Raw genomic sequence first — 27,786 nt, forward strand, 5'->3', positions numbered from 1 at the left:
CTGGAAGAGATTTAAGCCTGAATTTCTGCAGAAATTGGCAATAATGTGTTCAGCAGCAGCTTTTAGCCACATCTCAAGAAGTCGGACAGGATCTGCATTTCTCTACTCCTGCTGTAAACTTCTAGTTCAGGAAAAAAAAAACCCAAACCAAACCAACCCAACACACAAAAGTTACTCAGATAAAAAAAGTCTTCTTCTTGTTGTTGTTGTGGGTTGTTTTTTTTTTTTTTGCACATCACTGTAACATGAGCTGCTTGAGGTTGTCGTGGAGGATGGTATCCTTAACATCACGGAAAACTAGCCGGATGTTCTCTGTGTTAATAGCAGTGGTGAAATGGTGGTAGAGGGGCTTCTGCTGCTGGTCCCGGCGTTTAGTACGAAAACAATCCACCAGGAATTTTTGGACATCTGTTAAGCAGTGGGGATTCCCTTCGAACTCTGGGAAATAGTCTTTGATGCTGACTTTTTGTACTTTTTCCTCAAGCAAGTCCGTCTTGTTCAAGAAGAGGATGATGGAGACGTTGCTGAACACCCGGTTGTTGACTATCGTCTCGAAAATGTTCAGGGATTCTGTCAGGCGGTTTGTTTGCCGATCCTCCATCAGCACCTGGTCAAACTCGCTGGAGGAAACCAGGAACAGTATCGATGTGACGCTGTCGAAGCACTCGAACCAACGTTTCCTCTCTGACCTCTGCCCGCCTACGTCGACCATTTTGAACGGAACATTTTTGATCTCAAAGTCGTACTCGTGAATCCCTTTGGTGGGTCGCCGTGCCAGCAGGATGTCTTGCTGGGAGGGAAGGTAATCCTAAAAGAAGTAGAGGAGAGTTTATAAAAATAAAACCAAAACAAAACAAAAAAAGAGAAAAAAAAAAAAAAGAGAGAGACCTTTTCAAAAAGAAAGACCTTGTGACCACATTTCAGTATCTGAAGGGGACCTACAGGAAGGCTGGGGAAGGACTGTTTGGAAGGGCTTGTAAGGATAGGATAAGGGGCAATGGTTTGAATCTGGAGCAGAAGAGACTAAGACGACATCAGGAGGAAGTTCTGCACAATAAGGGTGGTGAAATACTGGAAAAGGCTGCCCAGGGATGTGGTTGAAGCCCTGTCCCTGGAGGCATTCAAGATCAGACTTGATGTGGCCCTGGGCAGCCTGATCTAGTTGGAGGTGTCCCTGCTGACCACAGTGGGGTTGAACAAGATGACCTTTGAGGGTCCCTTCCAACCCAATGCAATCTGTGGATCTGTGATTAGGATACAAGTCACAAGCATGGTGATTGCAGCTGACTTGCAATCAAGAGAAAAGCTTGCCGAGGAACAGCAGCAGATTTTGAATCACCAAATGCAGGGGTTGGAAGGGACCTCCGGAGATCATCTAGTCCAACCCCCCTGCAGTGAGTAGGGTCACCCGCAGTAGGTTGCCCAGAATCATGTCTTGACAGGTTTGGAATCTTTCCAGAGAAGGAAACTCCACAACCTCTCTGAGCAGCCTGCTCCAGGGCTCCAGCACCCTCACAGCAAAGAATTTTTTCCTCAGGTTCAGAAGGAACCTGCTGGGTTCCAGTTTGTGCCTGTTGCCCCTTGTCCTGTCACTGGGCACCACTGAAAGGAATCTGGTTCCATCCTCTTGCCCCTGACCCTTTAGCTCTTGCTGAGCATTAAGATCCCCTCTCAGGCTGCTCTTCTCCAGGCTAAACAACTCCAGGTCTTCCAGCCTCTCCATTGAAAACGAGATGCTCCAGTCCTCTTAGCATCTTTGTAACCTCTGTTGCACACTCTCCAGCTAACACAGAAGCACTCTGCAGAGATCCAGAGTCCCAAGCAGGCAATACATCCAGTACTAAATCAAAACATGCACTCCAGAGAACTGAAGCTCTCCATTTGCCACATGACAAGGATCCATAACACCTGAGATGTGTGCCAACAATTCCTCATGCCACTTTCCCTCATCTCTTTGTGCTTCATCCATCCTCTTCCCACAAAGCTGGGAAACATATTGGCTGCCAACACTGTTGTGCAGGAAATAGGCTCTAAAGCAGGTTTCTCAAATCAGTAACCAGGGTTAATATCTCATTTTAACTAGGGGCACTCAGCTCCTCCCATGTTCTTCTGCATCTTCAGCCTGCCTTTCCCCCCAGAACTGAAGAGGCAGGATGGGTGGTTTCTAACCATGAACAGTCATCACCAACAGATGCAGATGTGAAAAGGAAGAGGAATTTTTATTAGTCAGCTTTTGACAGCCTGAAATTCAAGACTTGTTTCAGGGGTTTCTTCATTCTTAGAACTGCACTTTGCATTTGGTCCAAACCTCTCTGCTATTTAAAGAGTGCCTCTACAACAGACAGCTGGGCTGATGCTGAAGTGCAAAGCTTTGTTGTTCACTTGTTATGAAAACTCTTCTTACATTTTTCTAGTGTTTCACACCGCTTCAGTGCAGTGATTTAGGTTTCAGAAGTTAGCAGGGAGGTTGGACTAGATGTCTCCAGAGGTTCTTTCCAACCCTTGTGATTCTGTGAGTTTCAGTCTCCTCTTAGTGCATGATCTATGATCTTCCTTTGACAGTGGCAGTTACCAGGCTTGGAGCTTTCATAGAGATGTGATGGACCAGAAAGTCTGATTCAACTACTAGTCTAGGGTGGGGGGCACAAACACACAGCTACACACCAATTCAAATGCTGGTATTCCAAGTTTAAGGCAGTTGGGCAAGTTTGATCCACAGCCCTTAAGAACTCAAGAAGTGAGTATAAGGCTCCAAAAACTCAAGGACCACTTTGCTTTACTCTGTAAGCTCAAAAAGTAAAACTAGCTCGAGAGAGAAAAGAGATTTGTTTGAACTCCTGGGTTTCTTTATTTGAGCTGCCCATGACTAAGGCACTGATTTTTATCGTGGCAGGAATTACAAAGCAGCTCTCTGAAGCACAGACTCCCCACCCTGCACTTTCTGCTTGGTACTTACACATCCCAAACCCACACTCTGCAGCAGAGTGGAACTGCTAAAGCAGCGCTGTGCTCTCTCCGAACTGAGCAACAGACTTGTGCTGCCATTCCCTTGTCTGACCAAAGGAAGCAACTTTAAAGTGCTGTAAGGTTTTTCCTCTTTGTTACATTTATCTTGAGTCCTTTCTGCCCCAAACTGTCCGAGAGGGAGGACAAGCAGAGGAATGGAGTGACTGCAGCAAATGTCACTGGGCACACGTGAAGGGATTTGGAGTAAAGGTGGTTGTTAACATTTAGACAAGAGAATGTCACAGTGTCAACACTTAAGTCCACCTTTCCAACAGGAACTTACAATCTTTTGTTACTCAGGAAGTTAATCTCAGGTTCTCAGAACAAAACCAGCAAGTCTTAGGGAAGATCACGAGCGATTGAAATGATGGAAGTAAATGAATAAAATCGATTAACATAATAAGCAAAGCCATAGATACCTTCAACATTGAAAAGCAGAGAACAAAGCTGGGAGCTGGCCTGTGATGTTTACTCAGTAAAGCTTTCAAGAACAAGGAGCGTATCCCTCAAATTCCTGACAAATTCCTTCTCGAGTATTACTCATTTAAAATTCCTTCCACACTTGCAACCACAAATCAAATCCTTCCAAGTTCTGCATGTGCAGGAGACCCACCATGGTTTACATCAGAGAATGGCTGCTCTGATGACCACTGCAAGGAGCACACGGGAAGTCAAGTGCTTGGGAAACAGCCATCATTTAGCTACAGGCAACTGAATGCACCAGCTCCCAAGAAATCCCCAGGTTTTTATCTTTTTGAAGGATGATTATGTTTTGTCCCTCAAGCCATTGGGATACTAATGCTTGGGTGACAGAGCACTGGAACAGGCTGCCCAGAGAGGTTGTGGAGTCTCCTTCTCTGGAGACCTTCAAAACCAACCTGGATGCATTCCTGTGTGGACTGCCCCAGCTGATCCTGCTTTGGCAGGGGGGTTGGACTTGATCTCTGGAGGTCCCTTCCAACCTCTAACGGTCTGTGATTCTGTCACTATAGCAATTTTGAACTAGCCCTTTCCCGTTGTTGATCCCATTTTCCATAGCTGGAGACTGCTGCATTTGGTGCATCTTTTCCTTCGACACGATGATGATCATTTCCAAAGTCCTTTCGTTGTTAGTCACTACTTTCCCCACAGTCATCCCCAAGCAGACTCTCTCCTTTTCCACACTTCACCTAATTTTTCATGTTGACTGTTTTCCTTCTCACCTTTGTGTTGAATGCTTGGGGTTTTTCAGTTTGTTTGTTTTGGGTTTTGTGTTTGTGGGGTTTTTTTGTTTTGTTGTTTTTTGTTTGTTTGTTAGGATTTCTTTGTAGGTGATGGTTTGCTGTGAGGGTTGTTTATTTGTTTTTAGAGGGGGGGAGGGGTGGGAAGATTTGCTGATGTTTTTGTTCTATTTTCTGTGCAGCTCTCCCTCTCATATTGATTCAGAATGTGTGCTCTGACTCCTTCCTCCTACTCATTAGCCTCTTTTCTTCTAAAGGTCTTCTGGTTCTCAGGTAGGCTCTTTTAGCTATCACTTCATTGTTTGCCTAGCTGAAAATTAGAATTTAAGGCATGAATAAGATCTAATCACAACATGGAAAGCAGTGTCTCTCTCCAAGCTATTTTGAATACATATAGTCTGTGCTGGCAGTGGAAATAACAACAAACAGTTACAAGGAATCCAGCTGATCCCACGTGCATATATATGCAGCCAGCTACTCCTATTTTGCTGATCTGATTAAATCTGAACATTAAGTTCTTTTCCCTGTGTGCTGTTATCATCAGCTCCCTTTTGGCAGCAGGCACCTAAGCTCCCTTTCAGCTAAAGGCACATGAATGGCAGCTCTATCTGTTTATAACCAATTTAGTTGCAGACCAGCCCAGTTCTATCAGATAAGAGATAACAGCAGTAAAATACTTCCATTAATGCAGTTTGGGGAAATAATCATTAGACAAATCTTGCATATAGATAAGAATAAACCAGAAGAACCTATCAAATCTTTCACTTGGTAAAAGAACTTAGCTGCCACTTCTTCCACAAGGACCTAACATCTGCTATGCAGCAGATGTCAACGAGTTCTTCTATATCTCAACATCCTTTGGTCTAACTTTAAACCAGGAAAGCTGTAATTCAGAGCTCAACATTCCCACAGCAACATCAGACCTACAATGAATGTGTGTGTATAAAAAAACCCTCGAGTCACTTCAAGTTTCATGCTTCAATCAAGAAGGGACCACAGTTTCTGAATAAGTAACTTTCAAAAGAAGCTGCAAAAGCCAAAGAAAACAACCAACCAAACAAAAAACAAACCCAAACAAACAGAAAAACCCCAAACTTTTGAAACTAAACTGGCATTGGATTCAAAGACCATGAGACATCCACCATTAGCAAAAAGTTTAGCAATTACTTAAGTGAGGGCAGTTCTATTGCCTTGTAACTCAAGATCAAATCAAAATAAGATTAAACATTAGGAAGAAATTCTTCCCCATGAGGCACTGGATCAGGTTGCCCAGGGAAGTTGTGGAGACTCAAACTCTGCAAGTGTTCAAGGCCAGATTGGATGGAGCTTTGAGCAACCTGGTCTATTAGGAGGTGTCCCTGGCCATGGCAGGGAGTTGGAACTAGATGATCTTTAAGACCCCTTCCAACCCAAACCACTCAGAGTGAGTGCTGGAGGTCTCAAGCACACTATCTGGGAAGCATCAGCATTCTTCAAGATGATCACCAGCACTCTAGCTAGAAAAATTAACAGTTCAAAGCAGAAGAATAGTCTCTCTTAAAATTAAAATTTATCTTTTAAAGAAAAAAAAAAGAAAAATGAAATTAAGCATGATGTAACAGGACTCAATTGAAGTGGTTTGGATTCCTTCATCAGCTGCAAACAACCATGGAGAAGCTGCCTCCCCACAGAGTTGAAGCATCCTATTCTAAAGGCAGTTTTTCCACATGCCAGTTCTGCAATACTCCATTACTGCGTGGCACACAACTTCCCCAGTCAAGCAGTAACCAACATCCCTGGCAAAAAGTATTCTATAGAACTTTTTTCTCAGAGAAAACAGATTTTACTCTGTATCCAGTTTGTTTTAAAGTAGGTACTACAGAAAGGTACCACTGAGCTGTGTACTGATTTACTTTAGTGTTCATAACTGGAATGGTTTGGGTTGCAACAGACCTTAAAGGTCATTTAGTGTTACTAACTGGATGTTTAAAACCAACAGCACTCAGTTCTCACTCTGAAAAATTTTTACCATAAGAACAGTCAGGCATTGGAACCATCTCCCAAAGGAAGTGGTGGATTCCCCTGCACTGGACAGTTTGAAGACTCAGCTTGACAGGGTCCTGGGTCAGCCCATTTCATCTTCACTACTACCTAGAAAGGTTGGACCAGATGATCCTTGGGGTCCCTTCCAAGCTGGCATTCTGTGATTTATGGATATCAATTAGTGTTGAAGAGCTATTTTAAACAGTCTGCTGACTGGATAAGCATTTGGAATTTATTTTTTTCTTCAATTTCTACTGAAGTTTTATTTCCAGAAAGTCTCTTGGCCCTCACATAGCCCTGTGGTTTTGACATGCCAGTGATGAATTGCTGAGATAATGGGATAGTCAAAGTTAAGTAAAGTTCTTTGAATAGACACTAACTACATTTCATCTGTTTAAAAGCCAGAGATCAAGGCTACTTAAAACTCAAGAATGAAAGGAAAAAGAACTTACTTGTTCTCCAAGTTTATCCAAGTTGTCCAAGAAATACTTTACAGATTCCCCCTAAAAACAAAGCAAATGGATATTTAAGTAAATGTCACACTTGATCCCAACAGTTTACATTCTGAAGTCCAGCTAATTTACCAAAATCTAGGTTTAAAGTGTTGTGAGCTTTAATCACTGCCATTTTTAAAAGCAGCCATCCCAAGAACACAACTGACATTTTATTTTTAGACCAGTTAATAGTTAAGCTTAAAAGCAGAGGTAAGTACATTTAAAATAGTTAAATTCTTTCCAGGTTTAGAATTGCTACATAAATCCTACAGTGCTATCCATGGGGAGTATCAAGGAAGCAATCATACCTTCACTATGAAAAAAAAAAAGATATATTAAATACTTCTGAGGCTTTGAAGAGCTTGGACATCCAGGCATTCCAGTACAAGTTAATCTGTAACTGTGTTGCCATAGATCCCATTCACAGAGGTACTTCCCCCCAAGCACAGCAAATGACTCACAGAAAGGAGGATGAGAAACCACAACAGATGAAGCATTTTACTCAAGTTTCCTATCAGACACCAAGTTGGAGGAGAACTCCTTACTGTGGGAGTAAGGAGCAGAGCTCCACACTGCCATACTGCACGGTATCACCAGGTTATCTTCCAGATTCAAGCCACCACTTCCCTCACAAATAGGAGCTGCAATATTTAATCCCCTCAGCAACGCAGAACTAAAGATCTTTTATTGTGAGCTTGAACTACTGCCAATTCCCCTGAACTCCATTAGGGTACTGGGATTAAGGAAGAATCCTTACAAGCATGCTGCTGAACCTGAGTTCACTTACAATAGGTAATGCACTGGTTGAATTTATTGCAAAGGAAAGCAGCACCTTCCTAGGATTCTCAGCATCATCACAGAAGCACAAACATGTTTCCTTTTGAAAGCTCTTGACTATCAAGCTGTAACTGCATTACTTTATAGTAAACACAGAAAGGAACCATCTGTGTTTTTATAGAAGACCAAGAATTCTGATGAATTTTCTTGCTGAGAAATTCAAGAAGCATCCAAGGCTGGGGTGACTGCATCTAAACCAGATGACTGAATTAGGACAGGAGTTACACCCTGATAATGATTTCCCCTCACTTCAATTTGAACTCTAAGTTATCTAGGAAGAACATCAAATCTCACAATTGAACCATGCCATCTAAGCAGAAAAGTAGGTTAGAGTAAAGAACATCCCAGAAAGGGTTCTGGTAGACACATAAGCCAGGGACATTTGCTACTAAAATAAGTTACATAACACAAGTAGATACCACACCTTTCAGAGTGCAGTTTGACCATCAACTTTTAATTGAGCAAGACTGGGACTCTGGTTGAAACATGCCTTGTGCTTGACACACCTGCAGGGAAGGAGTCCAACACAGTTCCACTACCTTATTTTAGTTTATCTTTGGCTTAACATGACTGATTTTTCTCTAGGGTGACAAACTGCAACAGGAACATTAACCACTGTAAGGCCTGGTGGTACACAGCAGCACTGCTTGCAGTGACAGCAGGATTTTACACCTACATCTTTTTCAGCACTTCAGAAATCCACCTAGGAAAGTGCATGGAAAGGGCATTCCTATTTCACTAAAAATAAAAACACACAACCTTGATGCACAAATCCATCAAGCCTCCCAAGCAGGACTAACAGGATCAGAATTCAGGTGCTCCAAATACTAAGTCCACTATCTGTAGCTGAATATTAAGACAAAAATAAAGTTTAAGTCTGACCTTAATTTCTTTTTTAGGTCCTAGTAGGAGCTGGCAAACCTTCACTCCCCCCAGGGACTATGTCCCAATCAGCCAGATTTCAGCCTCATTAAGTGAAGGTATTTATTCTAGAATACCTGGACCTCAGAGGCTGGAAGCATGTGTGTGCATGCATGCATATATACATATATTTTAATCTTAGATAGCTCTTTTTTATCCTACTTATGGCAATGCTTACTCCCTAAAGAAGCATTAGCTCCCCAGCTCTGGAAAGAGTAACATGAGTTACCTCTTCTCTAAGTCCCAAGGCTTACTGCTGCTGCAGTGGATTGAGCAGTTGGAGCAGACAGTAAGCCACAGCCTGTAAAGGTCACAAAACATCCCCAGAAGCAGCTTCCCAGAAGAGGGGATTTCCTGAAAACATGAATGCAAGATACATTGGCCTGCAGCAACAGAAATGCTCTAGAGCCAGGCACCCAGCAGCAGTGTAACTGCCAGGAAGCACATCAGGAAGACTCCTCAGCTATCTGGGCTGTCACATACCAAAGTCAATGGCAGACAGGTATCAAGGTGGCCATTCAGAATCTGAAGAGATTAAACTACAAAAGCAACCAGGTACAAGCATAATACAGTTTATAAAGCAGTGACATTCCAGTTTCCCTCCTCAACATCTTTGGCTCAGTCACTGGGCTCTTCCCTTATGAAAATCTATGCAGACAACTAATGACACACCAAGCAAGTGCCACCAACATGACTCAGCTCTCTACTTTGAGATAAAAGTTGTTTGATCACTGGCTTTTATCAATTTGCATGGCATCAAGAACTTACAACAGCTTCAAATTCATCATCCCATTCCAGGCACCTCTGTATACCACACAGCTATGAAAGCCTTCACTAGTGGTAATTTTCTAGCTGACCTAGCCATCTTGTTAGCACTAAGCTCTGCTAACTACAGATATTCTTGAAGAGCAAACTACCAGGGCTAACAAATTGTTAGCAGAATGCACTACTGTAGAGCTGAAGAGTTTTGACTCATTCAAAGCAAGCTTCACAAAAGTGTCACTACAAAGCACCCAAGCAGGACTTCTCATCCTTTTCCAAAGGGATGAATCTACGTATTTTATGCACTAATGAAGAGAAACTCACTGAAAAAGCCTCCACACAACAACCAAACCTTAATGCCAGCAGTTACTAACACTGAGTAAGAAATGAGCAATTCACAGTGCTGTACAACAGCAGCTCCAAAGGCAGCTTCTGGTCCAGGCAAGTTTTTCTTGCTATTAGAACAAGATCTCGCTCTGGGAATCCAACAGTTTTTATGTCCTAATTTTTCCCTTTAGACAAACTGCAAACTCTCTGGTTTACCCCACATGACTAGAAAAAAAAGAAACTTGGTTTCCCCACTGTGCCCCACTAACTCTGGTGTGGCTCACCACGTCCAGCCCCTGCCACGTGGCCACTGCAGCAATCTGCTGCTGTCATGCCACAGAGAAGCCATGCCAAGGACGAAAATCAATATGAGACTGAGAAACTGCAGGATCTGCCCTATTAAGAAACTCTGTAGTTCTCCATTATATTCTCCTTGGTTTCACACCCATGTTCTGTGAGCACATACTATGGAAACTTAAAAGTCAAGATGTAAAGGTGTTCAGTCAGTCACAGGTGAACTTCTGGATGTTTTTAAATGCAGGTCAACCCCTTAAAGTAATTTTTACGGTTGAGCAGTTCTAAACTGCAGGCTTGTAAAGCATGGTTGAATGTTACCAATGACCTGTTGCTGCAGGGACTGTACCACTGAGCCTTACTTGTTCACTGCCTGCTTCCTCCTAGTCAAAGCCCAGGCTCCAAGATTCCACAGAAGTGACAGCTGGAGGGCTGAGCCCATTTCTCATGTGCATGTTGACATATTGCAATAAAGCAAACTTCTTGAACACACAGCAATGCAACAGAATGAATGGCCTACACATGAGCTTCAAGGAAGTCCCAGTGAGAGGTGACTGTGCTTTTGCTCTTTTAATACAATATTGAAGTAAGTAGTGTATCAGAATATCAGATGTTAAGTAATCACTTTGCTTGTAGAAGATGTCCTTTCTTTGTTCAGATGGAGCACACACATCTCAGCTGCAGCCCTTCAGCCTCCTCCTGATTCAGAAATGCATGTAAACCACAGGAAGTTGACTGTTAAATAACTTTATTCACAACTGTCAAGTATTCCATTTTCAGAAAGGTTTGATTCAAACCAGCTTGCATGTCTCCTGGAGTCTTGTGATGCTCACTGAAGGCAGCCAAGCCAAGTCATTTCATCATGAACATACAAGTGATTTACAAAAACACAACTAGAGCATGCTCTTATCAAGATACTTGCTGTTTCAACATCAGCTTCCCTTAGAAACATGGTATTATTTTAACTAGCATTGCTCATGCCTGCACAATGAAATATCTCCAGGTTTAGATCGTGCACTCTTGGTACAGAGGAGATTACAACACAAATTGCTCATTTACCAGTAGGATAAGAGGGTACTCTACTGTGCTGGTGTGACCATCTGAAGTAAACCAGACCAGTTATCTTTTATAAACAACACATGGCACAGAGAAAAGATTATGGTCTCAAATGTTGCTAGTTACTGCCTAAAGCAAAAGTAACCACAAAAGTATTTTGGGGGAGGGGAAAAAAAAAAGAAGGAAAAAAAAAAAGACTACATGAAATATACAGCAGATGAACACATCTTTTAAACCCAGGAAGTGGCACCAATTTATTTGGTTTCCATGCAAACAATGTCAGCAACCTAAATATGATTTGTTGAGCCCTTAGCACAGCCAAAATGGCTTTTTAGCTGTTCTAAGGGAACACAGCCGCTATGTTTTTTCCAACAGCAATCACTTAAAAAGACAGACAGAAGAAGCATCAAATAAAGATTTGCTCATCACGAGGTTTAAAGAAAGAAGCACAATTTATCAAGCTATCTGCATTTGGCTGCAAGTTCAGGGGAACATACTGAACTGACAAGACTCAAGTATCTGAAAGAATAAATCAGATATTTAAAGAAAAAAGGAGACATAACTTAGTAACTCAAGATGAGAATTACAGGAACCACCAAAATGTTTTCTTCTCCTGACTTTGAATTTCTGGGAAAAAAAGAAACAAAGTTTTCCTATGTTATTTAACAAAAAAAACCCACAAACAAACAACAACCACAAAAAAAGCTTTTATAAAAGCCTGGTTTAGAAGAAGAACAGGTAACTGCAAAGTTTTTAGGCTGGTGTCTACATGCCTAACTTGACACACAAATCAGACCATCCATAATAAGGGAAAAGCAGCTTGAAAGAAGAAAGATGAGGGAGGAACAACCAGATCCTTAAAATTCTGCATCATACAATCCCCTAGTAATCCTACAGCATATACATCATTGTGTAGAGGGTTGGTTGTTTCTTCTTCCTCTTAGAGACCTAATCCAGGTAAATCCGTATCTGAGGATTTTGGCAAAGAATCCAGAGAAAAGAATCTCTAACCTTTATTTTCTTGACACTTCACCCCAAGCCGACTCAAATGAAGACTGATTGCAAATCAATAGTGTGGCTCCTAAAGTTTCATCAGATATCTTTGGAAACGGCAGTAATAAGCATAGAGATAGTTAATGCTGAAGTGTTTTAGTTAAAATCAATGCAGATTTCCTAGTGGGAAAAGTATCAGAGAGCAGTACAACCTCCTCCCTCTCCACCCAAATGAAGGATGTCCACAGTTACACAAACGAGGCAGGTGACAGATTTATGTTGTGAGTGCACCTAGCTATAATTATATTCCTGAGCTCAGATCCACAATTCTCTTAGTTGTTTGACTAGAAATTGCTGAACTGAGTCTTGAGACATTTAATTGGTTTGTTTTCTTTTACTGCCCTCAGACTTGGAGGCAGATAAAATAATCCTGGCTCCTTCAAAGCTTTCAGGTTTCTACAAATTAACTTCTCTCATCAGTCACTCCTCCCAGTGCTTTCTCAGGAGGATTCCCTTTCCAAACATGCCCCAGTCCACAAAATAGGACAAAACTTCTACACTTCCTTTATTCAAAAAACTCAATTTAAACCCCAGATGTTGGCCATATTTTATAGCAGCAATTTAACAAGTTGCTTGGTATCTCCTAAAGTGAAACAATTTGTTTCCCAACTGCCACTCCCTTACTCTATACTTGCTATGCTGCTCCCTGTCTCAGCAGCAATTTTATTAGCAGTGTTTTGGGAGTTTACAATGAGCAGACACAATAACTGATTTTTAATAAGGGTGCTAACGGTACTTAGGGAAAAGTGTTGAGGTAAGCAACAGTAAATTTATTTACCAAACTGCAGGCCTGGGTCAAAATATTTGAAAGCTGCTAACACAAAACACATTTCCTGGAGAGAAAGATGTTTCCTTTCTCTAAGTGTTAATTATGGTCATAGTTATGCTAAACCCAGCATAAACTGGCACTCCCACCAAAACAAAGCAGTCCCCATTCATGCCCACACCAGCATTTCTGGTGCAGACCAGCCAACTGCTCTGTGTTAAACCAAACCCTCCCTCTCTGAAAGAACAAACAGCTTTAAAAGGGCACCACAGCCAGTGGACCAGCCTTAAAAGGGCTGAAGCACAGAAACCACATCAAGCTCAGACATTTCAGGATCTCCTTACTTCTTTCTCTCCAGCTCTACCATTTGAATAGTCATTTAAATCTGACCTGCCCATTTTCAAAGCTAAAATTTAAGTGTGTTGGGATTAATTGCTGCTTCTTTGTAAGACCAGAGTTTCAGACACAGGATACATTTGCTTATAGAGGAGTGCAAAATAATCCTGTTCTCCATCAAAACACATCATAGCTCATCCCACCTCAGGGAGCTCTATTTTACTTCCTCTTTTCAGCGTTTTTAACGTGCACCTCCAGTTGTATTTGACTTCCTTCCAAACACTCAGAACTGCATCACAAGGTGTAGAAGTGAAACCTGTCTTGTGTTTGGTCACACAAACTGACCATCTAAAGAAAAGTTTCATGTCCTGACACAAATCATTTGGTAGCAGAACAGCTGGATCACATCAGGTGGAGGGTGCTCAACAGCATGAAGCTACAACAGCACCAAGAAAAGGAGGTGTCACACTTGTGTTTTATTTCATGACTGACATTACTCTCTTGCATAATGGCATTAAAAAAGGTGAAGGGGTTTAAGAAGGGTTTTACCCCAATAATATCCCTTTAATCTATTATCCCCTATTTACAGTTTAATCCAATTAATCCATAATTCTCAAAATGTGGATAACAAATGGAGAAAGACAGAGCACGCCAACCTGAGCTCTTGCGCTACACCCACTCAGCAGCATCTGGGTACCCAGATCTCCTACATCTGCCATACCCACAGATGTGAAAAGGGGAGGTTAGCCAGGCCACACACATGGCACTCCAGAAATAAACACTGAACTAAAGCTCCAGGATCAGCTGCTTCTCCCTCTTGCACTCAATTCAGCTTTCCACCACCCTGCGAAGTGCCTCTCATTCACCTACACAGTTCAGACTCGGATTTTCTCCAATCAGCAGAGCATTTCCACACTTTCAGATACAACATGCTATCCCAATTAATGAAAGGAAGATAGGATGAAGCACTAAGAACTTAATCCACAGGCTAATATAGCACAGAGCAAACTTCCAGCTTTGAATTACTTTCCTATGAGGGAAGAAATCCAGCTCCATTTTTCTTCACTAGGTACTCCTCCCCTCTCCTGAGGAAGGGATGCAATTGCGAGATACTAAACAAAACTGACTTAAAATCTGAAAACTCACTACAACTTTTAGGCATGAAACAGCATTCCATTAGACCTTACAGAATTACAATTTCTTCCACGTTGAGCACTTTGTTATCATATTTCTAACTCACTTTGAAAGAGTGCTTGGAAAGCAGGATGTGCCATATTCTAGAAACAGCTAAAAATTTAAGAAACTGCACAGCTTTGAGTTGTAAGAAAGATGAGTGAAACCTAAAAGTCTGATGAGGCTCTTTTCTCACCATTAAAAACCTTAGGAATACACAGCATTTATCCAGGTCTGTCATTTTTCTTAGGATCACCAATGCCTCCACATAGATAGGAAACACAAAGCTACTGCAGCCCCCTCCAGACCTCAGAACTGGATTAAGAAATGCACTAAATGGCCCAAGGGACATAACACATGCAGAACCAGAGCATCTAATGAAGATGCTTCTGTCTGCCAGAACATGAACAGAAATCAATCCATCAAAACAAATTAGGATATGCTCTCCACAAGATCAGGTGCAACTTCTTTCTTTAAAGATCTTTTTCCTCTCTTCCTCAGTAAGAATTTGCTATCCAAACTCATCTTCCAGAAAGTTTACTTTCGATACTTTGTAAAAAGGTTTTCAAGTTTCATTGGTGAAACAAACTTTCCAAGTCAAGGCACACATGCAGCCTTAAAAGTCCTAGGAAAACATGCACTGACCAAGGCGAAACAGCCACCTCCCAGTTACTATTTACACTCTGGGAAGCATCTATATAAACTTCAGATGTTTTGCACACAAAACAGACTGGAACCAGACTGTAAACATTTGCTCTTCTTTCAGTGCACTGACCCACTGGCTCCATGACTTCATGCGTTTGCAACTCAAACTGCATTTAATCTGACACTGAGGCAGTAGTGAGTCTGCAAATCTGCCATCCATCATTTAGAGCTTTACTTGCCTCCAAGTTGTACAAGAGCGGCAAAAGCTCCCAAAAACATCACAAATATTTGGCACAGAAACGTATCACCACTAAAGCTGGCCACGCTGAACTTTGAGATACTTGACAAGCCCATTATTGCATAGGCTGTAAACCAAATCACAATGTCTCAAAACCAAAACCCTAACCTAGAGCTGATGCACACACTGAAGTATCCCTAGGATTTCATTTTCAAGTACATTTGGTTCTTCCTTTCAGCCTCATGAGAAATCCAGATGACCAAATGCTTTTTAGTTCCTTCCTCTGCCTCAATTAGCAAAATGCATTTCAATTAAATTCTGGTATTTGTTTGCAAATGGTGACCTACGAATGCATCAGCTTTTGTTCCAAGCTCCCTGACAAGATTCAGCACTCACTTCAGTACTAGATCTTGTGAAAAATCTATAGGTATCATTACATAAATGATAGTGAGTTTAACAACGAGTAAAAGCTGTGTCTAAAGCACTCAGAGTGAGGTACACAAGGCTCCCTGAACAGCAGCAACATTGGAGAGACTGCAAATTTTTCATTTCACTTGCAGGATTTCATACTAGAAATTAACTCCAAATAGAAAACTAGAGATTACGGAATCACAGAACCATAAAGGTTAAAAGAGACCTTTAAGATCATCAATTCTAACCACTAGCCCAGCACTAACACAGCACCACTAAACCATATCCCTCAGCACCACATCTGCACCACTTTTAAATCTCTTCAGGGATTGTCTGGGCAGGCTGTCCTGGGCAGGCTGTTCCAGGCCTTGACAACCCTTTCAGGGAACATATTTTTCCTAACATCCAAACTAAACCTTCTCTGACACAACTTGAGGCTGTTTCCTCTCATTCTACCACTTGTTGTTTGTGGGAAGAGACTGACCCCCACCTAACTCCAGCCTCCTTTCAGGGAGTTGTAGAGAGCAAGAAGGTTTCCCCTAAGCTTCCTTTTCTCCAGGTTGAACAACTCCAGTTCCCTCAGCTGCTCCTCTCAAGACTTATGCTGTAGCCCCTTCACCACCTTAACTGAGCAACTACAGAACTGTTTGCTTGTGAAAACAGTTAATGGTCCCAATACATCCACCTGTAACATTTCAGTAGATCAGCCACCACAGAGGGGTTTTCACACACTATTTTGTGTAAGTATTTTGAATTCCAGACGGTGTCAGTGCACTGCATTTCCTCGCCTGGAAATTCTGCATCCTCTTTATTTGATCACCAGCGGGTGATCAAATACCATCATGTGCCCAGTGAGAAGCTTCCAGGCACTCTGCCGAGCCTCCTGTCCATCTGTTTAAAGTGATTCCTCCAGCATCATTAAACAAAGGAAAAAGACACAGAAACTCCTGTCTCATTACACATCCTTGTCCCCCTCATCCATTAAAAGAATTTGGGGTCTTTTGAGTTCCTTGGTTAAGTCACTGAAGAGGAACATGTTATTCCACTTATTCTAACTGAGGAGACTGTGAAGTGCTGGGAAAACATTTAAGGCATGAATGACTGTGGCAGAGAAGAGTGCAGCATGGCAGAGTGAATTAAGTGCTCTGAGAGGCAGCTCACTGCCTATTATAGGCCAAAATTTTTCTTCTGTGTGAAACAGTTGAAGTTGTTATTGTGATGATGAAGAATTCAGGGTGTTTTCCACATCTGAAATCCCTCAAATCTCCAGCTGTATTACCTGATGTTTATTGTTAATGCAGACATGCAGGTGAAGATATTGGAAATAAATTTAGCATCTTCTTTAGCTGTTGACGTGGTCTTAAATATTTTCTTGATTCAATCATTTAAATTCAAACTACTAGGGCTGGACTCCGAGATTATTCAGACATTTTTTTTTGTTTGGATTAAACACATTTATTGATTGAGGCTGTTAACTAATATTAGCGTTCAATGACCCATTTATTCACCTTGAAGATATAAGCAAAGGCTTCGCACTCCAGAGCAATACAAGACATCATGTGGTATCAGCACTGCCACTGATAGTTCACCCTTCTGCAAATGGGCAGGCTCTGAACCTCCTGAACTTCTCAACCCATTTGTGGTCAGTTTAGATATTTACCAAAGAAGACAGGCAGCAGACACAGCACGACATGGAGATTCACCTTGCTGTGAAACACCAGCACAGTTGTTCTCTTCCTTTTCTTACGTAGTAAGGTCAGCTGCATTTACGTTTTCTCACATTTTCTTAAGCAACTTCCTCAGCTACCACAAGCTAAAGTTTCCTACCACTCTGCTAGCTCTGCGTAAGAGGAACAGCATGAGATCAGAACATGTAAATAGCATTTATCATTAACTGAAGTTTAGTTCAATAAAGACAGGCAAAACAGTCATCCAAATACAACCTGAGTGTCCTGTGTGCTCAGTGAGAGCAGTCTGAGCCAGCCTCTAAGGCTGAAGTCTTGCTACAGCAAGCTCCAATTAGGGAATGGCAACAGAAACCACAGCTGCCCCTGGCATCACACCTTAATCCTGAAGGATCCCATATTTACATATGAAAAGGATCTCTCCATATTCTTTGCCTCAGGTACAAAATTAATTTCCCCTATATAGATGGAAGATGAGAGCTGTGTTCATACCACATGTTTTGCCAGCATGGAGATTTGCTGACAGCTACGAATACCGGGACTTTGTAGTGGAGACTGGGCTGGTATTTACTAAGTCATTTCTAAGTGGACAAAGAACGGTGAGGCCATTGCTACATCAAAATGCTGTGAAGTAATGCAAGGAGAGTGTTCTACAGGTGCTAACATGTAGTGTCTTGCAGCAAGGAAATGGGCTCTGAATGAGTGTTTGCACCCAGGTCTCGTGTTACACTGGGAGCCACTGAAGCAGCAAAGCTCAGCTAACGTTTGCTCCGATTCAAAAGAAAATGCTGAGGACAGGTTCACACATTAAAACCATGAGAACAGCTGAGAAAGTCTCTTCCAATGAAGTCTTTAGAGGTGGCTGGCATGCACAGCATATTTGGAAGAACACTTATATTTTGCTTTTGTTTAATCAAGGCTCAGTTACAGAAATCCAAAGTTTTACAAGAATTAGGTCACCTTTTAGTCTTCTGTAACTAAATGTTTAGGGAACTTAAGGTACACAACTATCAACAGGACAGAGCTTGTTGGAGCCAGAGTATGTGTGAGAACACATCACTGCTCCCACACTGTCTTGTGAAAGTCTGCATTTTAAAAGCAGTGGTTCTCCATAAACAGATATCTGGATCAAGCCTGAATTAAAAATTCCATCCTCAGAGGTTGCACTGAAACCACACAGCAAAGTTAGCACAAGCTAACAAGACTCCAAAAAGTTGCCAGCACTCCTGCTTGGAAGAATTCTATCTGGCACGTGTGCTAGGGTAACATAGAATCACAGAAGCATTTAGGCTGGAAAAGACTTTTGAGTCCAACCATTGACCTAACACTGCCAAGTCCCCACTAAACCATGTCCCTCAGCACCACATCCACACATCTTGTAAACATCTCCAGGGATGATGATTCAACCACTTCCCTATGCAGCCTGTTCCAGGGTTTGACAACACTTCCAGTGAGGAAATTTTTTCTGATGTCCAACTTAATCCTCCCCGGCACAACTTTCTACCAGTTTATGTACTCAAGCATCTCACGTCCTAAGACAAACACCACCTACACATGTCAAGCAGAAAGAGCAGGACAACCAAACATCCAACCCCAGAACAAAGAGATCTGGGAAAAGCAGAAAGAATCCCTACCTCCCAACACAGGGGTGTGGAGAGGTTACAAAGGATGAGTACTGAGAGGAGTATCAACAGATTACAGAGGCCTCAAGCTGTCGAAAGGCTTCTGAAATTCAGTGTAACTAATATGAATAAGACACTCTTCTTCCACATTCTGTGCTTGTAAGGTCACTACATCAGTGTCTCTCTGAAGTCACAACTGTTTCAGAAGATGGGAAGTCAGGCTTGAGAAAGAAGACCACCTCAACACCTGACAACCTAGCATGGCTTCAAACACAACTGACCTCTGCAGGATCAGTACTCTGTAACCAAGCACACTTCCATGACCTGTTGCCTATGCACTTGAAAGAATGGTCAATTTTGCTAACATTTTGCAGTAGCCATTAAATTAGCTCTTCTGGAAATAAGTTCTTACATGTACAACAGCCCCACCAATATGCAGAGGCAGAAACCAGAAAAGCCCAACCAGAGTAAGTTAAAATATAATCCTCCAGTAAACCAAACACGCTCTCCAAAAAAAAAAAAAAAATGCTTTGCAACAGCAAAATGCTACAGAGAAGCTGCAGCAGAACTAGCAGTAGGACTTCAAGCTGAACACGCCTTTTCCTGTCTTCTATAATCTGATCTAGCACTTGCAGACATGTCACAGAAATAAACAGGATCCAGAGGTAAACGCATATCCTACCATCCTTACTCTATCATCTGTGTCTGCAGTTCTGTGCAAAAGCAGACAGAAGAAATTGTCCTTGTTGCCCCTGTGTATGGCAGGTTCATGGCATAAACCCCCCCAACACTCAGTGTAATCTGTAAAGAGGACAAAAAGTCTGACTGATCAACAACTGCTGGTAGCAAACATCCAAACCCACCCAAAAGTTATCTTTAACAAGAACAAACCTTTAAAACACTCAAACCTCATCAAGCATCTGAGGAAATCCACTCACACCACTTTCCCATTCTCAGAGAATCAGAAGACTGCTGGAGACCGCTTCAAAATGTTTCACTGTTAATGGCTCTTACAGTAAATTCAAGAAACTCAATTTTACAGCAAGTACTCTGAGAGGCAGGGCACAAAGGGAACCCAGAGGCAGGGCACAAACAGGGGCACTCTCCCTCACAAGTGCTTCCCTCCGTGTTACCAGACACGCACCACCAGACACTCCTCAGCTGCCAGTGCCTCAAAGCAACCTCAGTGAGAGCAGCAAACCACAGAATTGAATAGCTCAGGAGCATAGCTATAAAGGGTAGGAAATGTCTAGCTGAATTAGTTTGCATGTTAGAGAATTAAGATAATGGCTCTGTTTATCCAAGTCATTTCAGGAGACTCTGTACTGGAAATCAAATTGCAATGAGAAGTGTGAAACGTTACTGAGGTGTCAGAAAGCATTAGGCTGACTTCAACTCTGTAACTAATCCATGTTATCCACCTGACTAGAGGCTGTAGGAGAAATAAGCTCAGTAGGATGGAGAGAAAGCTTGAGGATGACCAGAATTTTAAGTGTAAGTTACAGGAAGTAAGCTACAGAGATGAACCAGCCTTTAGTTAACCATGGGAGTGGACCAATCACCCAAATGACTTCAGCTTGTAATAAAATTTGAGGGATTACAATATTAACCACTCCAGAAGCGTTGAAGGGGCACTTCAATTACAACACCAAGCTGTAATTAGCTCTCACCAGCTTTAAAGCACCAGACAAGAGTGAACTAATGAGTTTTCACACCAGTTAGTGGCCAGAAGGTCCCTATTTTTATACCAAGGAAAATAAATCATACTGACTATCCCCATGACCACTTCACAAAATGAGGAAGGACACTCCAATGAACTAAGCATGGAAATGCTGATCTCTAATTCCATTAAAATATAACCAAGTTCTGGTTCCCCCCTCTGCCTCCCATGCTTCTATAAAAAGACCACATTGTTTCTTTAGGCTGTAAGCATCATGTCTGGCATTGCAAGTGCAAGATTAGGGAGGAAACAAACCAAAAAAGAATGCAAGAATAGCTGAATGATCACTCACAAATGTACAGATATCTTTAAGTTACAACCGTGTATATGCTGAAACTTGAATGTTAGAGCTCTTTCTCTGATCTTCCTAACTGCCCAAGCTACAAATGCAAAAATCAATCCCAGCATCTTATACTTTTTTCATGCCACTTTTCCCTCTGATTCATCTAATGATTGCTGGTGTCTCTCTTTCATCACAGTTCATGCCACACAGAATCACAGTTGGAAGGGACCTCTGAAGATCAATCACCCTGCTAAAGCATAGTCACCCACAGCACGTTGCCCAGGATCAAAATGTCAAGGTAGGTTTGGAATCTTTCCAGAGGAGACTCCAAAACCTCTCTGGGCAGCCAGTTCCACTGCTGCAGCACCTTTAGAAGGGTTTTCCTTATATTTAGGTAGAACTTTCAGGGTTATGGTTTGTGCCCATTGCCCTATGTCCTGTTACTGAGCACCATTGAAAAGAGTGTGGCCCCAGTTGCCATAACAGTTGAACTGGAAGCAGAACAGTATTTCTCCCTTACTCCTCATTCTGCACTGCTAACAATTTTCAGTCTTGCATCCCTACTTTGAGTCAATACTCAACACAACTGAGCTGTCTGCATCTCTTCAACTTCCCCTTGCTCTTCCTCCTGACTGGGGTCTGCCTGTCACTCCCTATTTAACCATTAGTGCCTTCCTTCCATGTTACAGCATGCATCACAACTCTCTGAACACTCTTTACCAAGCCATGACCAGGTACAGCAGAGCCATGCACTGCTTTCAGGAGCTCTCTGCTACTCTAGGGCTCTGTCATAACCTAAACTGGAAGCTCACTGGTGTAACACCATGACTGCGTGCTTGGCCAGTACTGATCACACTGCCTGCACTCAGTACAATGACATCATTCAGCTTTTTTTTTTAATTTGTGTTTATAACTTGGCATAAATATCTCAGGATGAGATTTTGAAAGGATTTAGGAAATAAAGCAGTTACCGTACTCTCAAAAATCAGTATTAGGACACAACTCCACCACTAAGAGCACTTGAAATATTCTTGAGCTCTGCCTAAACCACAACATATCCATGTGTATTTTTGCAGAGGACATTATTCAGATTTAGGGATTTCCACAAGAAAGCAATAGTTTTTTTTTTTCCTGTCAGATGCAGAAAAACACGCTCTTCAAATCCTACTCAAAGTGAAACTCTACAGAGGCTACAGTTATGGAAAGAACCTACTTCTCAGAGGCTTGAGATGACAGAAGAGTAATAGCTCCCTGTTCCTTTGCTACTCAGCCTCGAGTCCCTAAACATGCTCACTCAAGGACAAAACCATTTTATTTAACAGACTCTAAACCAGATCACTCCAGCACAGCAATTACGTCACTAGAAGTCACATCTGCACCAGAAGAGGATCTTGACTGTAGCTCAGCAATTGCCCTTTTAAGATTGCTACTTGGAAGGCAAAATGCAAGGAGCAACAGGTCTCATTAGACACTTACTGCCACAGCTCAGAAGCAGGCTGGGCAGGTGATAGGCTGCTGGAGCACCTGCCCATTCTGCAATCTCCAGACGACATTCCATGATCAGGGCAATACATATTTATAGCCTATTTACACAAGCTATGATTACACAACCATTCATAACAGCTCAACAGGAGACATCAGCAGCTATTGTTCAGATTCACACTAACACAAAGGTTGTTTTTAAGACATAAAAACACAAAGCCACCTAGGTTTAAGAGACCTACAAGAACAGATTTAATTGATTTTAAGGTTCTCAACCCCCATGCCCCAAAACCCTATGCCACTGGCATTTTTTACACAAGTTTATAAACCAATAAACAGCAAATTTAACTTAAATTCTTTGCTTCCTTTTGCAGTATTGGTATGGAAATGAAGCAAAGGGACTTCAGCTGTCACAGTTAAAGCTCCAGCTCAAGGACCATGACATGTTTCTTTTGCCTTTCCAAGCCCGCTATTGAATTGTATACTCCATCTCAACCCCACCATTAAACTATATAACTCCATCTTCAGCTGAGAACTTCAATCTAACAAAAATCTCATTACATGAGTATTAACACAGACATTCAAAATTAAACAGGAAGTATACAGAGCGAATGTTTGCTAGATTGCTCAAATTGGAATAGAGAAGGGAGTGGTTTTTAAATTCTTCTCATTAACCCATGCATATCTTTGCTTAAAAATCAAATTACTCTTCAGCCTGCCCTTACTGCAAACTATTTTTTTTTGTTTTGTTGGGTTTTTTTTAAGTTGATGCACTAGTTAACAAAGGCTGGAAATAATCATATGGTAAAAACACTGCACAGGTACTAGCTGTGCTACAACACATAAAAGGCCCTCTATACCTCACCTTTCTCACATATGAAATGAGGACAATTATGTCAGAAGCTCTTTATTACTCATTTTTAAAAATAAGGCAGGAGGAAGGAGCTACATGCATCTGTTTGCAATACTACAGTGTTGTACCATTAAAAACACTCTTAAGACCCATAGGAGGCCGCTGGATCAGTGCTTCACAGCACAACAACCACAGGAACAAGAATCATAAGCAGTCAAAACCCCCAAAAGGCAGATCTTACCAGCTGGAATTCTCTGCGCCTGTCATAGGCGTGCTGGATGCCGCTGTCTGCCCAGAGAGCTCTTATGGCTGGGAGGTACTGTAAAAAAACCGCTGTCTCCACCATGCCTTGCACCACCGTGACCGACCGAGTATCAAAAGCCATCATCGTATCTCCGTTGCTTTGGTTAGCAGGATCTCCCCAAGGGATATGAAGTTTCTCTCTGGCATCTACGAGGACTCTGACACCTTTAACAACACAAGAGAGCGTTGCAATTAGAGTTTCTCAGCATCTACGGTTTCACTAGCCTACAAATCTGTGAAGTTTCAAACAAAGCACTCACTCTCTACTGTCAGAGCTCAATAGCACTATCCAAGCCTGCAGGAAATCAGCAAGTTTCTGATGAATTATCATAGAATTGTTAGGGTTGGAAAGGACCTCAAGGATCATATAGTTCCAACTCCCCTGCCATGGGCAGGGGAAACCTCCCACTAGATCAGGTTGCCCAGAGCCACATCCAGCCTGGCAATTGCCTCAGCCTGGAATTGACTCAAAGCACTACATTTGCAGGTAATATCAGAGCTCAGGTGTTTGCTATCAGAAAAACAGGGCTCTGATCAACAATATCCACAATACAAATTTAACACTTGAAAAAGGGGGCATTTTAATTAGCAAGTCCCCAATCACCATTACCAAGCAAATCTCTTCTACCTGGCATGAATACAAGTCAAATGAAGCACATTTAAAAGCTTATTTCAGAAGACATCAAACCATCTGACAGCTTATGTAAGGCTTCCTAGCCTTTGTATTATGAACTTGGTATCTAGTTACAGCAACCTGTATAGAGTTATCACTGCCTTTAACATTTTCAGAGATGTAAGGCCAGTATCTCCTAAAATCACAGCACTTACTAAAATGTATATTTATGGTGCTTAAATGCAGAAAGAGTTTTATTACCTTAAGACTTCCTCACAGTTTTTTGGTGGTTGTTTTGGTAAATATTCTGTATATTCTACTATTTTAAACTTCTCTTATAAAGGACTTAAAAAAAATAAATCACTGTGCTTATACTGATAAGGGACATGCAGGGAAACTAATTTCAGTGCTGATATAAAAGAAAAAAAATGCTGAAAGAATAAGCAATGGTAAAGGCATGGAGAGAGGTATAAGGAAATTAAGATGAAGTAACAAATGACTGTATAATAACACACTTGTTTAATGCCAAAGTATGTTTTCAAGCTTAACTTTTCCATCTGTCAAAAGCAATGACTGCAGGAAAGCAGCCTCCAAAAACGATCTGCAGTTCTTACATCTATACTTTCACAGAGTAGGAAGTACCTTACTTCATTAATAAACTACAACCTGGTCAACGTACATACTAGTGATTTCCCCTGCCTTGCTATTTAGAGTTTCTCCAGGCTGATTTGTGACAGTTTGTAAAAGAATTCTCTTTAATAACCACTGGACCTCAGCCCTGCTCTTGAAGGGGCTGAGGTATGACAATGCTTTGCTGTTTGACAAACTTAGTTAAGACTTTGTCCAGCCATTACACAGTCCAAATGGAAAATCTGACAAGTGACTTAGATAAGAGAGAGAGAAAAAAAAAAGTACGGATGACCCATTAAGGATGACAGCAGTGAAATCAAGACCCTGCTCCTAAAACTGTGTGGAGGTTTTGGCAACACATCTATGAAAAGTGGCTCGGCGTGCGGGTGTCTGTTAATTGATGTGTCAGCCTAGTTTCCAACATGATGGCAACGTTTCTTCCACTCAAGCCAACTGCAGTGAGCGCTTCTTCCTGGGGCACAGGACACGTCTCATCCTCACGCACTTTCAGGTGCATCTTTCCCCCATCCATTACCGCTCATTACTGCGCTTGCATTTCCAGGAAACAGCAAAGCTCGGGACCTTACAGACCGAAACCGTTGTTCCCAGGGCAAGAGCTGAAGCTGTCCGCCGCGGCACAGTGGGCTGTCCCCGGGCCAGCACCCACCGCACCCCGCAGACAGGGCTAAGGTGACATCCCGCGGGCCCGGGGGAGGTGGGGGCTGCTCCCCAGCCGCTGAAGTTCGGCACCGCGGAGCCGCTTATCCTCTGCGGGAGGAAAAGTAAAGTGCCCAAAACAAAAGCACCGACCATATCAGAAGTGGCGGCAACCCCGACCCTAGGGACCCTCCGCTCCCACCCTGAGGGCGGCACCCCCGCCCTCCAGCCGGGCCGGGCCGGGCCGTGTCTCCGCAGGCCGCCGTCCCGGTGCCGGGCGGGGCAGGGCGGCTCCGCCACCACCGCTCACCCACCCTTGATCACGTTGCTGTAGATGGTGGCTCGGAACTCCTCACGGGCCGCCCGGTCCCAGTCCTGCCCGTGGATGATCCGCATCTGCTTGAGGAAGGTGGACTTGCCGCTCTCGCCCGCGCCCAGCAGGAGGATCTTGACGAGGCGCTTCACGTATGTCTTCTCGCGGTTCAGGCACTTATCGATCTCCTTGGACTTACGCTGTTGCTCTGCCTCGCTACTGGTGAGCAGGCAGCCGGGGAAGCAACCCGACAGCACAGAACGCGACGGCAGGAAGTCCGCCATCTTAGCGAGCACTGCCAGCGAGGGAGCGGCCGCCCGGCCCGGCCCGCACCAGCCCGCTCTCTGCCCGCGCATGCGCGCCGCGCGCCCCACCCCGCCCTCCGACGCCCGCCCCCGCCCGGTCATGTGACCACGGGGCAGCCGCTGCCCGCCGGCACTCGCGGCCTAAGTCACGTGACACGAGCTCATTTCCCTCCCCGCGCGGGGCTGTGTCATGTGACACCGTTTCGCGCCCGCCCACGAGCGGCAACCTCGCAGGAAATGGCGGGAGAAGACGGCGGCGGCTGCGCTGCTCCGGTTCCTGTTACCGGAGCGCAGCGTTCATAGCCGTAACCGAAGTGAACTAGGCATTTATGCGAGAGAGAACGAGGCTTGGGCTCAGCCGGTCCCGCCGCCGCCCCTCTGCCGCGGCCCCTCCGCCTCTGAGAGGCGAGCGGCTGGGGGAGGTCAGCCCTCGGTCAGGGGAGCAGGATGGAGCTTGCCAGCTAAGCAGTTTTTTTTTTTTCTCGGTACAAAAAGAAAATAGTTTCGTTAAAACGCTTTGAACAATTTGGCATGTACTTCCTCTTTCCTCCTCTGAGAAGAGCTTTCCAGTACTGCTGGGAGACGGCAGCAGACTGAACAAACACACCGGCTCTGGGCTTCAGCTGGGGGCTGTGTGCGGGCAGAGGGATAAAAAGAGTGGAACTTTTTATCCATTCCTAAGTTCAAAGAAACAAAGACGGTATTTTTAAGTGCTCTATGGTAAAATTATCCTGTAAATTGGCAACCCTTCACATGAGGGGCAGCACAGATAACAGGCTGAATCACAGAATTGTTTTGATTGAAAGAGACCTTTAAGATCATCGAGTCCAACCATCAATTTAAGAGCATCATGGCCATTAAGCCATGTCCCAGGGTGCCATAGGACATGGAACACTGACATTTCCACTCTTGGTGTGACCCAGCCCTGAGCACAATTGTTCTGTCCATCATCTGTGCAAAAAAGTTATCATCAGTTATGCCACCACAGTGCAAGGTGATAGAACTCCACAGAGCTATGCTGGCTGAAGATGTGGTCCATAAGGTGAAGGGGAAAACAATGCAGTAAATTTTTGTATTACTTTGGTTGTCAAGTACCCAAAGTTTCATCCAGAGAAGTTTCATCTACATCATGTTAGATCAGCAAGTCTCTCACACACCTGCTCTCTGACACACTGGTGACGTTCTGTAGGCAAAAGGGCAGAGATAAAAACCTCTGACTGGAAAGCAAGCATGCATGCATGTGGTGTAGCTCAGTTACAAGCAGCTATGTCTATGTTACACCTTCCCAACATGGCAATTTGTAGTGCAAAAATCACACTCAATTACATTGCAACAGTTACATTACATTTCCTTAACTTTGATACCTGATGACTTCTTCTCACTAGTGTTTTTCTGCTGCTTTTCTAACAGTAATCTTAAATTAGAAAAAGGAAGAACTGACTGAGGAAACTGAGATGACTTTAGCACAAGGAAATGCCACGTTGCCTCAACTGGAAAGACCTAAAAAATCTGGCAAGCGTTCACACCTTAGGGGATGGCCCCACATGGAGATAAATTCCACATGAATTATTCCACGTGGCTTCACAAAAACCCAAACATTTCTCATAGAAGAGCAGGATGTGGTATAAAATTCATATAGCCATCCAAGAAGCACTTCCTTAGTACCAATGTGGAAGCCAGTCATGCCTGAGCTCTAGTCCAGATTTAAATGTAAGAGATCTTTGCTGGCTCGACACAGCTCTTATATCACCTTCAGAAA

At 43.0% G+C, this 27,786-nt stretch overlaps 1 protein-coding gene across 1 annotated transcript; it reads right to left on the reverse strand.

The window, feature by feature from the left end:
• Positions 1-235: 235 nt before the first annotated feature.
• On the reverse strand, positions 236-26,006 carry GNA13 (G protein subunit alpha 13). The gene is made up of 4 exons (XM_054393657.1): positions 25,724-26,006; positions 23,448-23,674; positions 6,701-6,751; positions 236-808 (listed from the first exon to the last, which is right to left on the reverse strand). The coding sequence occupies exons 1-4, from the start codon at positions 26,004-26,006 to the stop codon at positions 236-238; spliced, it is 1,134 nt and encodes a 377-aa protein (XP_054249632.1).
• Positions 26,007-27,786: the final 1,780 nt, after the last annotated feature.

The sequence above is a fragment of the Indicator indicator genome, chromosome 29, assembly GCF_027791375.1.
Source record: "Indicator indicator isolate 239-I01 chromosome 29, UM_Iind_1.1, whole genome shotgun sequence".
Lineage (NCBI taxonomy): Eukaryota > Metazoa > Chordata > Aves > Piciformes > Indicatoridae > Indicator > Indicator indicator.